This window comes from Abrus precatorius, unplaced genomic scaffold (assembly GCF_003935025.1).
Source record: "Abrus precatorius isolate BTA unplaced genomic scaffold, Abrus_2018 Scaffold8, whole genome shotgun sequence".
Taxonomy (NCBI): Eukaryota; Viridiplantae; Streptophyta; class Magnoliopsida; order Fabales; family Fabaceae; genus Abrus; species Abrus precatorius.
In genome coordinates this window covers 21483579-21499036 of record NW_020874428.1, presented here as the reverse complement: position 1 = coordinate 21499036, position 15458 = coordinate 21483579, and the positions used below count along the sequence as shown (strand labels likewise).

Here is a 15458-nt window from a genome sequence, read left to right as displayed (position 1 = left end):
CAGACAATCCCGTAGTTTTGATTAAAATATGTGGTTATAAGAAGTAATTAACTTGACCTAATTGGTTCTAATTTTTATGTTTTTTTTTACTTCATATATATATTCACTTCTTTTCTCTCTCTTTCTAGCTAAATGGATATAGGATCGGTTTGAATTGATCGTTTTTATTGAATGCTTATAAGAGAAAAAAAAAACTAAAGAAGTAAAATAAATATTTAATTTTTTTACATGTTAAAATTAACTTAACTTATGCTCATTTAACTTTTAAAAAAAATTCTTTTATTTAATTTCTCTAAAATTTAAGAAACATAACTAATTTTAACTCATAAAAAATATTTATTTTACTTTTTTTTTTCATAAGTATTTTTTAGAAGTTCACCTGCCACCGTACCATACTGATCCCTTATGAGATAACCAAATTTAATTATTTGTATACGAGTAATTATTTGTTGACACTCCTTAAAAAGAGGAATAGATTGACTGATAGAAGAGAGAAATATGAACAAAAGGAGAAAAGAAAAAGGAAGTAATGTGTGATTATATATATATATATATATATATATATATATATATATATATACTGCTTTTTCGACTTAATGATTAGTGGGTGACTATATCCTTTCACGGCTCTAATTACTCCATAGCTCAACAACTGATATCCACCATGCTTGGAGAGTCATAATCAGCCATATCCATATCTAACCCTGTGGGAATGGGATGCATCAAAATTCTCGGAAAATAGTGTCTCCAGGTTTTGCGCCGCGTAGGTAGGACTAGTCTCACTGAACAAAACGAAGAAGAATATATTGGTTTGTTAAATCCTTTTAATAATCTTTTTAAATAATTTTCTTATTATTGTATAAAGTAAATAATAAATTTTAAAAAATTATATTTATTATCTTAAAAATATAAGAAAATATTAAATTTATAATTTCTTTATTTAATAATTAGACGATTCGTAACGTGTGACACACAAATGATTGCATCTATGTCCCTATACACTCAAGATTTCACATTCTTATTTAAAATCCTTCACAAGTCAAACGTACCCTTCAGCTTTCATTTAACAATCTGCACAATTATACTGAAGATATCTCTCGTAAAGAAACAAAGCAAAGGAAGCTAGTGATTGCGAAGACAAAAACGCTTTCGAGAAGGAACAAAAAGAACTTATAATACGCATCAACAGCCAAAAAAACAAGAAGGAAGAGAGAGAATCGAAAAGATGTAATGCACATGTATGTAGACCAGACATAAATGACACATTTCGATCACCCATGTTCAAGGTGGGGCTAAAACAGCGACAAACCTGAAGATGGTCCAATGTTGTACATGGTGTGTACGCAAGAATCTATCTATCTATGGCTCAATGCTATGCCTCTGTTGCAGAAGCTCCTACCCCAAATCCTTGACTCATCCAATCGCATTTATATGATCATATGCGACCAAATGAATAACAGTTGTGTATAGTTAGGCTTAAATATGCTCCACAGAATGAGAATGCGTACTACAAAGGTTAACATGCATGAATGTGACTGAATCTGGCGAACAAAAGGAAGATCTTACATTATTGTTGTAATTGAAAACTCATTGCCCCTTTGGCTTGTAGTATGAAGACGACCCGTGTTTGGGGTTTGCATGAGATTGGACATTTGGTATATGATCACTTGAGACAAAAAAATATTCTCAAAAAACGTTATAGGACTAAAGAATTTTTCTTCCCGTTGATTGCTTCCGAAAGTCGAAAAGTTTTAATTAACCCATTCGCGTTAGAACCGTTTGTAACAATCATAATGTATGGTCTTAAATAATTTGATTTTTCTAGTTATTATCATATTATCTGCCAATTCCTTTCTATTATTCAAATTTTAAAATAAAAATAATGTATTATGTATGACCTTTCACTTGTTAGTTAAAGAGTCACATTCCATTCATATTAGGTTTGAAATTTAGATACTTATGCTCACTAGTAGAGAAATAGTTTTCTAAAACATGATTTTACATCTGTTAATAAATAACTTATGTGAAAAAAAGATGTAGTAACACTTTTAAAATTTAAACAAACCTTTCTACTCGGTTTGATTCATATTCAATATAAAATGCATTTATTACATCGATTTAAAAAATAAACGATGTGATAAATATTTTTAAAATTTAGGATTTATGATTCTTATCAAATATGACCCAACTGATGTAAAAAAGGAGGCATGAGTTTATTTTAAATTTTTGTGAAGATTTTTTACATTAGTTGTAATTCACAACCAATGTAAAAAGTGTTTTTACATAAGTTCCTTCAAAAACTGTTGTAAAAAATAATGTTTAAGTTTTGTTTTCTTTTTGTATACTTTCCACATCAATTATACCATACAAATGACATAGAAAAATTTTTCTACATTGGTTGTAACTTATAATTAATGTTGAAAAAGTGTTTATGATTTTACTTTACCATTTATGTACAATCATTTTTCTCGCGTTCAGTACACAAAGTACTCCAGTGTTTCACTTTTTTCTCGTCTAAGTCGTGGAATCTTTGTCACAACCTTGTTTCTTCTAAATTTTGTTTACAAATCATCATTGGTATATAAATTTCTCTCTAATCTCAAGCATAGTACATTCATTTCAATGCTTATTTATAACTTTAAAATTTCTCCGATATAAACAATTCCTTTATTTTCAAAGATATTACCCTCGTTTTTAACTTGTGGAACTGACACACCTCTACATCATTGAAGTTAGTTATGATGTCATTTCAAGTTAATATAAACATGTATATTTATGCTTTATTTGATTATGTCATAAATTAAGTTGTATATTTATGCCTTAAATCTTGCTCAATGAAGTCTGTTTATTATGTTATTTCTTTTATTTTTCAACATTTGTGTATTTTGAACTCTGTGTCAATGTATATGTGTAAGTTTTTTTACCATTTGCTATGGCACATAATGTGTTTATTGAAAACCTTGAATGAAATTCTTAGTACCTTAGTTTATTGCATTTTATCTTTATACTTTGAATATTATCAGTTCAAGGTTTAGAGTAAGCATATAAGAGTTACCTAACATTAAGAATTCATTATACTAACTAATAAAACCCTAACTAATTACAAATGAGAGTAACCTAACACCCTTCCCCCTCTATAGTTTCACCTTATTCTAAAGGTAAATAGTTTTGACCTAAAAATAATTCTCATTCCTTGATCAAACACTAACATGTGAATATCCCTATGGTCCCTTATTGTTTTGATTTATCTATAATTATTTTGAGATTTTATAACTCTTTGTGAATGTACTACTGCATATGTTCTGCAATAGGTTAATTATACTTCCAAAATCCAAAATTTTCATATTATATGTTGGTGCTTTTTCAGTCTTTGGCTGTTGTCATCTCCCAATCTCATCTCTATTTTAAAATGTAAAAAATATAAAATTAAAGTGACAATTTTGTAATTAAAAATAAAAATAAAAAATTGAATAAAAAATATATTTAGATAACTTAAACTTATGACTTTCTTAGATTTATTATTAAATTTAAGCAATTTAGACTCATGACCTCTTATTTATATATCATTTAATTTGTTGTTAACTCAATAATACAAAATTTTAATTTCATAACACTTTCTTTTAAATCTAACTAACTTTGCCTCAATTGTAACTTAGGTTATAAAATAATTTTTTATCTTTAGATTGTGATTTAAGTTTCAATCTTTACTTTATGTTTTCTTTTTCTTTTTATTATTTGGACTTATATTTTTTTCTTAATTTGTTAATGCCATAGGTTTTTTTAGTTTTTTATTTTTTTTATTTGAACTCTAATTTCATATTAAAATTTTGAATGTGTCACTAATCCAACGCGGAAGATGAAATGGATTTAAATTTGAATAACTTATTTATTTAAATTCAAAATCATCTTACTTATATATCTTTTTATTTACCATTAGCTTACCAATGTATAACTTTGTTATCCTAACATGCAGTAGTCTATAAACCCCTTTCTTTAAGTTACATTCAATTTTAATGATAAAAATTTAATTAATATTATATTTTTACTATTTTAATTAATATTATTTTATTTGGATGCATATATATAATAAAAATCTGTTTGGTAAAAAAGTTTAAGTACTTTGTATTTTTAAAATTTTATAAATTTCAAAATATTTTCATTATAAATCTTGTTAGTCAAAAACAAAATAAGAGTGTGTTTAGCATAGTACTTTAACTAATTATAATTTTATTTTGTTAGTTAAAAAATTATTTAATTAAAAAATTGTATTGGATAAAATAGCTGAAATACGTAATTATTAATAATTTTTAAGTATTAAAAATTATTTATTTTGAAATAGCGCCACAAGTTTCTGTTACAGTTCTCTTCCAACCCTTATGCTTTGCATTGATGAGCGACACTTATGACAGAGCATCTCGCCAAGTTATGCAAAAGAGCTTCTCACTTAGGAAGCCCTCTCCCTTTAGCATTTTCACAAGAATGGAACACTCCAACATTGAGAAAAGATTAATTGACGAGCAAGATCTAGCAGATCGAAGTAAAAGAAAATAAAAGTAGAAGTGAGGGTCGCATCTGAAGACTCCCATGAGAACATGCAAGAAGATAAGGTCTCTAACAGCCTTATGAAATAGGTGTTTTCTAACCATAACTCTGCCTCTTTTATCCCACCAATAGAGTGCTTGAATCTAGGGATATTAGCATGTTTCTTTATGATGATGACATTGTGAAAATAGTTATAGAAAAACTTAATATCCTCCTTTCATCTGAAATTGATGAACAAAATACAAACTCTAATGATAACCAGATAATATATCTAAAACTTAAAGTTCTCTTAGAGGACGGTAAACAGTGGTGTTTTCTATGAAAATTAACTCTAATTATTTAACTGCTAGGTAGATCTTTAATTACCTTAATCAAAAGTTAACAAGTATATAGGGTAAGAATGAGTCTTTAAAGATTTTTAATAATGAGTTTTTCCTAGTAAAATTTGATATTAGTGAAAATTATAAACTAACCCTTTTTAATAGACCCTAACTCATCCTATATCACTACCTCTTAATTTAATGATGGAGACCTCTGTTTAGGCCTCAAGACCAAGACTTTAGGAAAATAACAGCTTAAGTAAAAATACTTAATCTTCCTTGAAACTATACAATGAAAAGTTTCTATATGACAAATGGGGTCTTGCCTAGGTTTATGCTGAAAACAAATTCTCACACTTTCTTACTATCTAGGGGTAGATTTGGTAGAATATTATTTAAAATATAAAACTATCAAATTATTTAGTAAAATATTTTAAAAGATGAGTGAAATTAAAAAATTATAACTATTTAAAAATATATTGACATCAATATTTAAATTTTAAATAAAATATGAATGATGATGTTATTTATTATTTATCAGTTAATTTAACAATTAATTTTAACTAATTATTTTACTTTAATTAACTAAATTTTCAATTGTTTAAACTTTTAATTAACTTTTCCATTAATTTTATTAAACACACCCTAAATATGAATGCAACTTAAAATTTAGTTACTGACACTCACTGTAAATGATTATAGGGAACCGTTACCCATTCATGGTCTTGCGTGGCGGCGGGCAACTTCGGTCATGCAATTACCAAAAGAGTAATAATAGCACATGTACTTCAAATAATTTTCTTTTAAGGAAAATTTTAACTTAAATTAATTAAAATGATAAAATTTTATTAGTAAATAAAATATTTATTATTTTAAAAATTAAATACTATATTTGAGAGAAATATTATTCGGTCAATTTTTTTAAAAATTAAAATAATTTTTTTTTGTTAAAAAGTTTAAATAATTTAAAAAATAGTTTATGAGATAAATATTATAACTTTTTAAATTTTAAACCAATCATAATAATTATAGAAGAGTATGTTTTAAAAAGTATTTTGTTAGTATTTTTTAAGATTTTAATAATAAATTGTGTAGACATTTTCTAACACTTTTTTTTAAAATATCAATATTTTATTAAAGATGAATTTAGAGTACAAGAAATATTATAATCTATTACAATTCTAAAAAGAATTAATAATATATATTAAAAGATCATTAATTCAATTCAAATATACAATTAATTTTTTTAAAGGTCTTATTGCAAGCCATTTTTTAGAATGATACTTAGTAGAATTAAATGTTTCACTAACATTTAACACATTATTATTGAATAAAATATTATTATGTTGAAGTCAAATTATTCATACTACTGTAAATCATATTATTACAATTTTTTCTATTTCTTTTTTCATATTGAATTTCACATATGCTTAATAATATTTTGTACAAATTTTCAGAGAAACATAAATTGACACTAAACTTTTCAAATACTCTGTGTAACCTTCTAACATTCTTAGAATATGTTTAAATATACAATTTATTTAAAAAATTATTTAATAATTTTTTAAAAAATTATAATTTATGTTATAAATTTAATTTAATGACCAAATTTATTTAAAAAATTCATTTTAATGAGTTATATTAAAATAATTAAAATTAATTTATAAAGTTATAAAATATTTTACCTACATTATTTGTTCTTTTCAATAAATTCTTAACTATTAATTAAAATTTATTAAAATTATAAAAAAGGTAAACATTCGATGAAAATTAATAATATTAAAATAAACTCTTAATTATTAATTAAAAATTATTAAAAAAAATTTCTTGCACGTATACAAGGTGACAATATTTTCTTTCTTATTTCGGTAAGATAAGGACTTGACGCTAAAGCTAGAAATCTACAATGCATTAATTTGAGAATTACCCTTTTCTTGGCATTTATCAATTAAAAAGTTGAGATATCAAATAAACTCGTGAGAAGTTTTAATGCAGATATATTATTAAAAACAATTTAAATTTACAAATTTTTAATTATTAAATAAATTTTGCTAACAAGTATCTTTTAATATTAAATATTTATTAAAAAATAATACGAAGATACATTAAAAATTTACAAAAATGAGTACATTATTATAATTTTCTTAGTAACTTTATTTACTTTTAATTATTTAACTACTATCTATAAAGCAATTTAAACTTTTTTATTAAAAAAATATTAAGTATTTCGTAAAATAATAATAAGAAATACTCAATAACTTATAAATGGAATGATGCTGCTCTAAAATAAGATTCAGCTTACTAAATAAGGGGTGAACATGGATTAGATTAAACTTCAAGTCATGCGATTTATTTTTAAACTAGAAAATAAAGTTGTGTGCTGAAAAAAAAAATTATATTCTTGTGATGCTAAGAGCGAATGTACGAACAAACTAATCTTCACTTTTGTAAGCTAATTATTATTAAAATTTTAGAATTTAGAAAAAAAAAGAAGAACAGTTTTCTTTAAGTTAAATTTAGTTTTGATAGATTAAATTGAATTTATATTTAGATTTTTTCCTGATAAATTGAGTATTTAATTTTTAAAAAAATATAGAGTTTAAAATCCAGTTGAGTTTAAGTTATGGAATGAGTTTTTGTATTTAGTTTTTTTTGTCCACTCCTATGTTAAGAGCTTGCAATTTAATTAACAAACAAAGATTAAGTTTTAAGATTTTAATGTGCTTTTAACTAATATATGAGATTCAATAGTTTTTTCATGACTGAGTCAAACGAGAGGTTTGCCTATGCTCCATGTATTACTACATTGCAAGTGATTGAAACTTGAAACTTGAAACATGAATATGGCCGGTGCATTGTGTACATCACATAAACATTTCTTGGAGGTATTTCATTCCCCAAACACCAAGTAAGAGGGCACTTCATAGTTGTGTAATTTAATTATGGGGCTTTATTAGTTCCAACACCCATATCCATACAACCTCATAGGGACAAAATTTATGCTCTGTTTGAATCTAAATATCACGAGAGGGGTCTTAATAGAAGAGGAAAGAGACCCACATTTGAATGATGAGGAGAAATAAAAAACATTATTATGTTAAACTAAATTAATAATAATTTAGTTTGCATAGTTTAAATTATTCCTATTTTCCTTAAAAGAGTATTTTAAATTGATTAATCTTATATTAATAATAAAAATTAAACTGAATTTTTTTTTTTATTGAATTTGATCAAATTTTGAATCCAACTATTAAAAGTAATTCAATTTACATATAATTTATACTTGTTTAAATTTATATTCCATGAACTTACAATATTTATTTATTTTCTGATGGATAAAAAAATTCTCAAAAATATATCTTTTTCTTTTAAAGTGTTTATAAGTTTTTTTAGTTTAAATTAATTAAAAAATATTCTTATATTGTATTCCTTTATTATATGATTCTCGTATTTTATGGAAGAAATAAATAAAAATGTAAAATGGTCAAATAATATTTATTTATCTTCTCAATTTAATTAAACAAAACAAAAAAATATTATTATTGAAATATTTTAATTGATTAAATAGTTTTGGTCATCACACTCGTGAAAAAATAATAAGATTTTAAGTAACCATTTTTTTTCCTGAAGGCTTCTAATATATTCTAACTAAATATTACGTTTAATGAAGAATTTGAACTCTTTCTAGCATTAATTTATTTTTATTTAAATTGTGTTTCGTAGCTATTGATGTTAAGTTAAAATTCCATTCTAAGACTACCACAGAATTGTTATGGTTTTGCAAGTAACCATTTAACGAAATAGTTGTTATAAATAAAGTGATGAAAAATATATCAGTAACTTTGGGAAGAAGATCAAAGCATTTTGAAAATTCTAATGTGGGTGATTCATGACAATCATCATCTTTGCGTCATACCAATTTGTGGGGAGATCGACAGGACATATTTGAGTTATTATGAAGATCGTTTCTTCTGCACAAACAGGTGAGATTGTTGTTGGAAAACCATTTTGTTGATAAATTTTATGGTCCCATCTTATGGACCGATGATTTATATTCTCATAATGAGCGGTCACTGATACAATAAATGTCACAAAATACGATACACTCTCAACGTTTGACGTCAGCTTATAAAATAATAACATGAAAAGATATTAATTAGAGCTCAAAATTAAATATTATGGAGGTTTCTCTACTTATATATATATATATATATAAAAGTCATGTCCGTTGAAAATATGATATATTTGCATTAATAATGTATATAAAATTTTCATTCCTTAATTAATGTCTTTAAAATTTACTGTATTAATAATATCATTAAAGCACTAGTTAGCATTAATTTACTTCATTTCAAAATATAACATCATAATAGAATCGGAAGAAATTCCATTTACTTTGGTATAATTTCTCCGGCTCTCATGGAAATAGCTTGACTATAACTAAATGACACTCTTAATGCACATAATATTTATTAATTAAAAAATGGAAATCAAATAATCTGTCAATTTTGTTAGTCCTATTAAAACTTAGCTGATAAGAAATAAAGAATTTAAAAAATTATGTTATTAATTTTTCTTTCCAAGAATTATATAAATATTTTTTTAATTATTTAAAATAATAAACGGTAATAGTGGATCGAATGGAACAATTCGTAGTGTTTATTAATAAAACCTGACAATTAGGTAAATCGTAATGAAGGATAGTCTTGCACAAGAATTAATCTATGATTAGAGATAAAAATTAGTCAAGCTATCATAGGGATCTGCAGCTTAGTCTCACTTAACCTATTTTTATTCTTATTATGGTATGGATGAAATTTATCATTAAAAAATAATAATGCTATAACATTTATTAATTAATATTAGTGGATACGTATTTCGTTGAATACCATAAAATCAGTGAAATTGAAAACACCTCACAGGCAACAGGGCATCTGTCCGATGGGATGGAAGATGGATATAGCTCAATCTATTCGTGAGACTTACTATTTACTTGTTTTACTATTAAAAATAAAGTATTTTTAAATATATTATATAAATTAAAAATTAGATTAATTAATTTTTTAATTTATCAAAATTAATAAAAGATAATTATATACATATATATAATATTTATATTCTATTTTCAAAATATTTACAATATTAAAAATTTAAGTTAATAACTAATATGGAAGAAAGTATTATTATAACAGAAAAAGTCTATTTAATATTATTAACCCTACCATTAATATTTATCTCTGTTAGTTTTAATTTATATTTTTACAAACTCTATTTATTAAGGAAAAATAAAAAATATAAATTATTTTACAATAAAATTTATTAAAATTTGTTAAAAAATGCCTTATGAAAAATATTAAAGGAAGTTATATTTTTTTAAAATCATACAAACTAAAAAAATTAATTATTTTGTTAATAAAAGTGTTTTATTTATAATTTTTTAAAATTTTCAAATAAACAAAAGGATATCTGTAAAATAATAATAATAATAATAATAATTAATATTATCTTAAATTGTTATATTGATAGATAAATAGAATTAATTTTTTTCTTTAAACAGATAAATGAAAACTGAGACGGTAACTTTTTTTATACAATAGGTTATCTTCACACAAAAAATACTTTTACTCAAATCAGAATAGAAAGATAAAATGAAAAAAGTGATAATTTTATCGGTAAAAATAAATATATCATAAAAACACGAAATTTTCTCAACTAGTTACCTTTTATTTCATTATAAAAATATGAACATTAATTCTTAAAATAAATTTTAAGCATATAGTAAATATTCATTTTTAAAACAAGTATTTATCACATAAAAAATACATTAGTGTTATAATACTTACTTTCTCGATACAATTTTATTACTTTCGCAAAATCAGTCTTAAAAGTTAATAATACTAATAATAATAATTCTATTAATCTTTTACTATGATATTTTATAATTAAATATTAACATTAGTTCTATTAAAAGACTTGAATTTGTTCGAATATAAGCCCATTAGCCTGTATGTTTGTAAATTTTATTATGAAACAAACTTTTAAATCAACTAATTTTTAAAAAAAAGTTAAATGATAATTTAACAGACCTATCAAATAAACAAATTAAAATAAACTTGGAACTTTGGTTTGAAAAACAAATTAAATTTAAACTTTATAAAACCTACCCATAGCTGTGGAGCATGATTTTTCACTTCAGAAGAAGCATTAACACAATTTAGCTCCCACTTAAATGCAATAAATGAATAAATAATAGCAAACTACTCGACAAAAGCAAATTAAAATTCATTGAACTTGCTTAATTTTGTGTGTGACGTTTAGTGGCTTTAAGCGTTGCCCTTTCCACGTTGAACGTTATCTTGGAATAATATAAAATTCTTTGACTTTGTGTACGTAAAAAGTTATTCTAACTTAAAATGTTATTTTGAAGTTGAGTGCTATTAATAATTTTGAATTTAAGTTACAGTAAATGAAAAAATATTAAATATTTGAAGAAATTATAATAATTATACTCTCATAGTTGAATAATAATTAAAAAAAAAACATAGCTGATACGGCTAAACATGTTGTCGCGATATGGTTGTGTAAACTTTAAAACCGTAATATTATTATATTAATAAACCATAATTTAAAATCACAAAAATAATTATCGTGTCTTTAATTTTTATCCCAGTACTCATGCTTTATGGCAAAAATAAAAACGAGGAATAAAATTTTATGGAATTTTTTCCCTTTATTTTTTTAATCATAAAGGGATAAGCTTGCAAGTAGAGTAAAAATTAAAGGTAAAAAAGAAAATTCAAAATCATAATACCTAGAATTAATACCTTTTCTTCCATTAATACATATCATCAGCTAACCGATCATTTATGTCTAGCGTGATTTAAATAATGATTTATAATCATGGTTGCAAGCAAATACGGTTACGACTATAATATGTGATCGCCATATGATTACGTAAACCTCCAAAATTGCATTATCTTTTATCAACTTTTTCTAATCTGTATTTAAACAAAAAATAAAAATATTAAAAATTTAAAAGTTTTATAAAAAATTATAATAAGTACTACATTTAATCTAATGATTTATAATTAAAAAGTTTATATATAATTTTATATTACGTGTTTTAAATACACATTAAAAAATTAATTATTTATTGATACGGCAATTAAAAATCATAACACTTAGCATAGGAATGCTTTATTGTTAGGAAGTTTAAAAATTGACTACTGATGATGATGAAGACGATGGAGACTCATTTTCATATATGGTGGAAGTAAATTTTGAAACGACTTCACAATTTAAGCCATCAAATTAAATTGCATAGTGTTGTCATTTTTGGCTCCACGAATCGATGATATATCAATGACAGCATTTCATAACCAACGAATTATACTATCATTTAATAACACAGAATCAATAGTGATTAGAGAACTTGACAACGTGTGACGCTTGCTTCTCTTTATGCCCATATTTTAATGATAAATTTTATTTATACAAACACTTTTGTATAGCATATTAACTTATAATTAAGAGACAGATAGGAAGAGAATAAAAAGAGATAAATCCTTGTTTGCAATATATTAATTATTTTTAAAAAAATACTTTAATAAAATTAAGCATTTATTTCTAAAAAATTGAGACAAACGTACACACAGTAAGAAGAATATATAATGTGTGACTAAGATAAATTAATAAATTTAAATTATAAAAAGATATTGCAGAAAAGTATGTATAAGATTAATATATATTTTTTAGTTTAATTTACAACTATTATATTTTTATACCCACTTTTCTTACATTCTTTTTTCACTGATTCTTTCTTTCTATCCCCCTTTTTCTTTTTCTACGACATCAACCTTCCCATCTTTTATTTTAATTTTTTTTCCTACCTCGTTTTTCTTTCACCAAATCTAACATAGAAAATACGGACGTAGACGTATGTTTTCCGTTTAATTTAACTACCGTTGAAAGTTCTTCATACTTTTCCAATTCACTAATAGGTGTTACATTTGAACCAGGTCATGTAATAATAAAGGTACACCAGATTAGTATAGAAGTTATAGATTCGATTCTATGAAAAACATATACAGTACACGGGGGTTTTGGGATAGTCGACTAAGTGTGAAAACTGTAAAATATAGTATGTATCCTATTGTTTATGTGAGTAAAACTTGCGAGTCCTAGCGTGTAAAATCAAAGCCAAGAAAGTGCCAAAGAAACAAAGAGAACCCCAAATGATGAAAGTGTTTCTGTAGCATTCCATGCCCATGCATTTTCCATGTTCATGCCCTTCCTTATGGTAAACAAGGGCAGCAGAATAGCCAAAAAGAAAGGAACCTACTGGAATATTGGCCACAACCACATTATGGTTCACAGAGAAATTCTTGGTTCCAAATAGCTCAGTGGTGGTGGAAACAGCAATGGAAGTGATTGCTCCAGTACACACTCCAATTATGGCAGTGCTAATATAAAGGGCAAGGTGAGTTTTATTGAGAAGTAAGAAGAATGCTCCAGCAGTTGGAGCCATTAATGCCATCATAGAAGCTGGTCTTGATATAGTACACTTACCCCTGCATGCAAGCCAAACCATGACAAAATGTCAATAAGAGAAGATGCATAATTTAATAGCTTGTTTGTCTTCATTGATGTAGATCAACTAACACATTTATAGTCATTATTTGAATTATATAACAATGTAAATGCACTAGGCACTAGTTGTTGTTAGATAGGAACTGGGAAGCTAGGAAGATAAAGAATGTGTAATTTACCTATAAAAGTAGTCCATAATAGATGGCATGAGACGGCCAAAGAACCCAAAAGAAGAAGACAAGGACACCAAAGATGAAGTACTAGAGTAACCCCGGGATTCAGCTATTTGTCCCAAGTTATTAAGAAATACTAAACCAAGTGTTGCACCAAATAAGTAGACAAAGAAATATAACCAGAAATCTATTCTTCTCAGCATCAGTTTCACTCCAATTTCTTCTCTTACACCTACTTCTTGAACTCTTCTGATATCTTCACCCTCTTTCACCTCATTATCTGTCCTCTCTTCATTACTGCTCTGACCCTCCTCCACTGTAAAATGATAAACTCTTTGTTTTTCTCTATTTTTGTGCCATGAACCCACTAGTGCATTGATCTTCATGGAAAGCGGAACTAATAGAGGGAATAGAAGGGACATTAGAACACCCAAAAGACTACCCAATGGAGATATTTTGCTTGACACAAATTGCAAGCTGCTGATCACAGCATATATTCCAGTGGCAATTGTAATGACAAACATAACAACAAATCCAACACCCATGTGTTTAGGCCTTGTGACATCAATTTCTCTGACTACAGGAGCTGCAATTAGGCCAACTATCAAAGGTAAGACTGAGTTTAGAAAAAGAAAGGTTCTAGCTTTTTTGTGTCCAGGAACAGCGTCAACAATGCTGGTATAAATCTTAGCACTTAGCCCTTGGTAACTAGTTGTTAATCCCACAGCAACTTGGCGATCTGATGAGAAGTTCCTTATTGTGACCACATAGCAGACAGTGTTAATCCAACAAATGCTATTTCCTGCTAAAACTGTTAGTATGAAAACATGCCAATAGGAGAGTGAGGAAATATTGTTTGTTGTGAAGAGATATTGCACACCATAACCAACTAAACCAAGAGTTGATCCAATCATCAGGACAACCCAAAGGGGTAGGTAAACTGCAGCCATGCCAGAAAAAAAGCCAAAAAGTTTGCCTGCATCTGAGGCAAAAGCAAGATTGTTGAGCTGAACTTGGGACATGCAAAGGAGTTGCTTCAACTGAGAGGAGTATGCAGGGAAATTTGTGTTTGTTCCATTTATGGATTGAAGCCAAATGATGCCCACAAGGCTTAGCCATTGAAAAGTTGTTGAAGGCATGGTGTAAGAAGCCAATGGTGAGGAAATTTGAGGTGCGATGAGAGGCCTTATATTTGAAACAAATGACAGAAATGCTTTCTGATTAAATGGAATAATGTGGCTCTACATGTAAAATGTGGTTTTATATCAACCACCACCTATGCTTGAAAAGATTGTGCAAGAGGAAAAGACATATTTGTTATGAATTCAGAACATTTATTAGTAGTTAAGATTTTACGGTGCAAATCTTCACACAAAATTAAGGACACGTTAGGATAAATAATTTAACGGTTCTGATAATTGTAGTTTTTAAAACTGATTTTGAACCTACAAAATATTAAATTTTATTAAAAATATATTTATTATATTTTTACATCCTTAATGCAATAAATATTTTTCTAAAATAAAAATTATCATTTTAAATTTTTTATCCTCAGTCTTTAAAATTAAAGTTTAGATTTTTCATAATTTAATTAAGTATTGATTTAATAAAACAATTATATGAGAGCTTAATTTTAGTTTTGGCTGTAATTAAGGTATATTTAAATAAATTAAAAATTATAAGTTATTTTTAAAGTTTCACAAAAATTATTCTAAACGTTCTATAATTTGTCATTAAAGCACGGAAATTGATGGAAAGCAACAATTATGATTTGAGAAAAAAAAACGCTTTTCAACATTTTAGGAGGCTAGGTATACACTTTGATCTCTTCTAT

At 25.8% G+C, this 15458-nt stretch overlaps 1 protein-coding gene across 1 annotated transcript; it reads right to left on the bottom strand.

Moving 5' to 3' along the window:
* Positions 1-12917: 12917 nt before the first annotated feature.
* Positions 12918-14898, bottom strand: LOC113846948 (protein NUCLEAR FUSION DEFECTIVE 4-like). Its single transcript, XM_027475728.1, has 2 exons — positions 13631-14898; positions 12918-13432 (listed from the first exon to the last, which is right to left on the bottom strand). The coding sequence occupies exons 1-2, from the start codon at positions 14761-14763 to the stop codon at positions 13012-13014; spliced, it is 1554 nt and encodes a 517-aa protein (XP_027331529.1). The 5' UTR covers positions 14764-14898; the 3' UTR covers positions 12918-13011.
* Between the last annotated feature and the right edge of the window lie 560 nt (positions 14899-15458).

Bases quoted from the DNA above. Each gene is read 5' to 3' on its own strand.
- LOC113846948 (XM_027475728.1), bottom strand. From the start codon at position 14,763: ATGCCTTCAACAACTTTTCAATGGCTAAGCCTTGTGGGCATCATTTGG. The intron at 13,433-13,630 runs GTAAATTACACA...GCTTGCATGCAG, and splicing joins ATTATGGACTACTTTTATAG to GGGTAAGTGTACTATATCAA.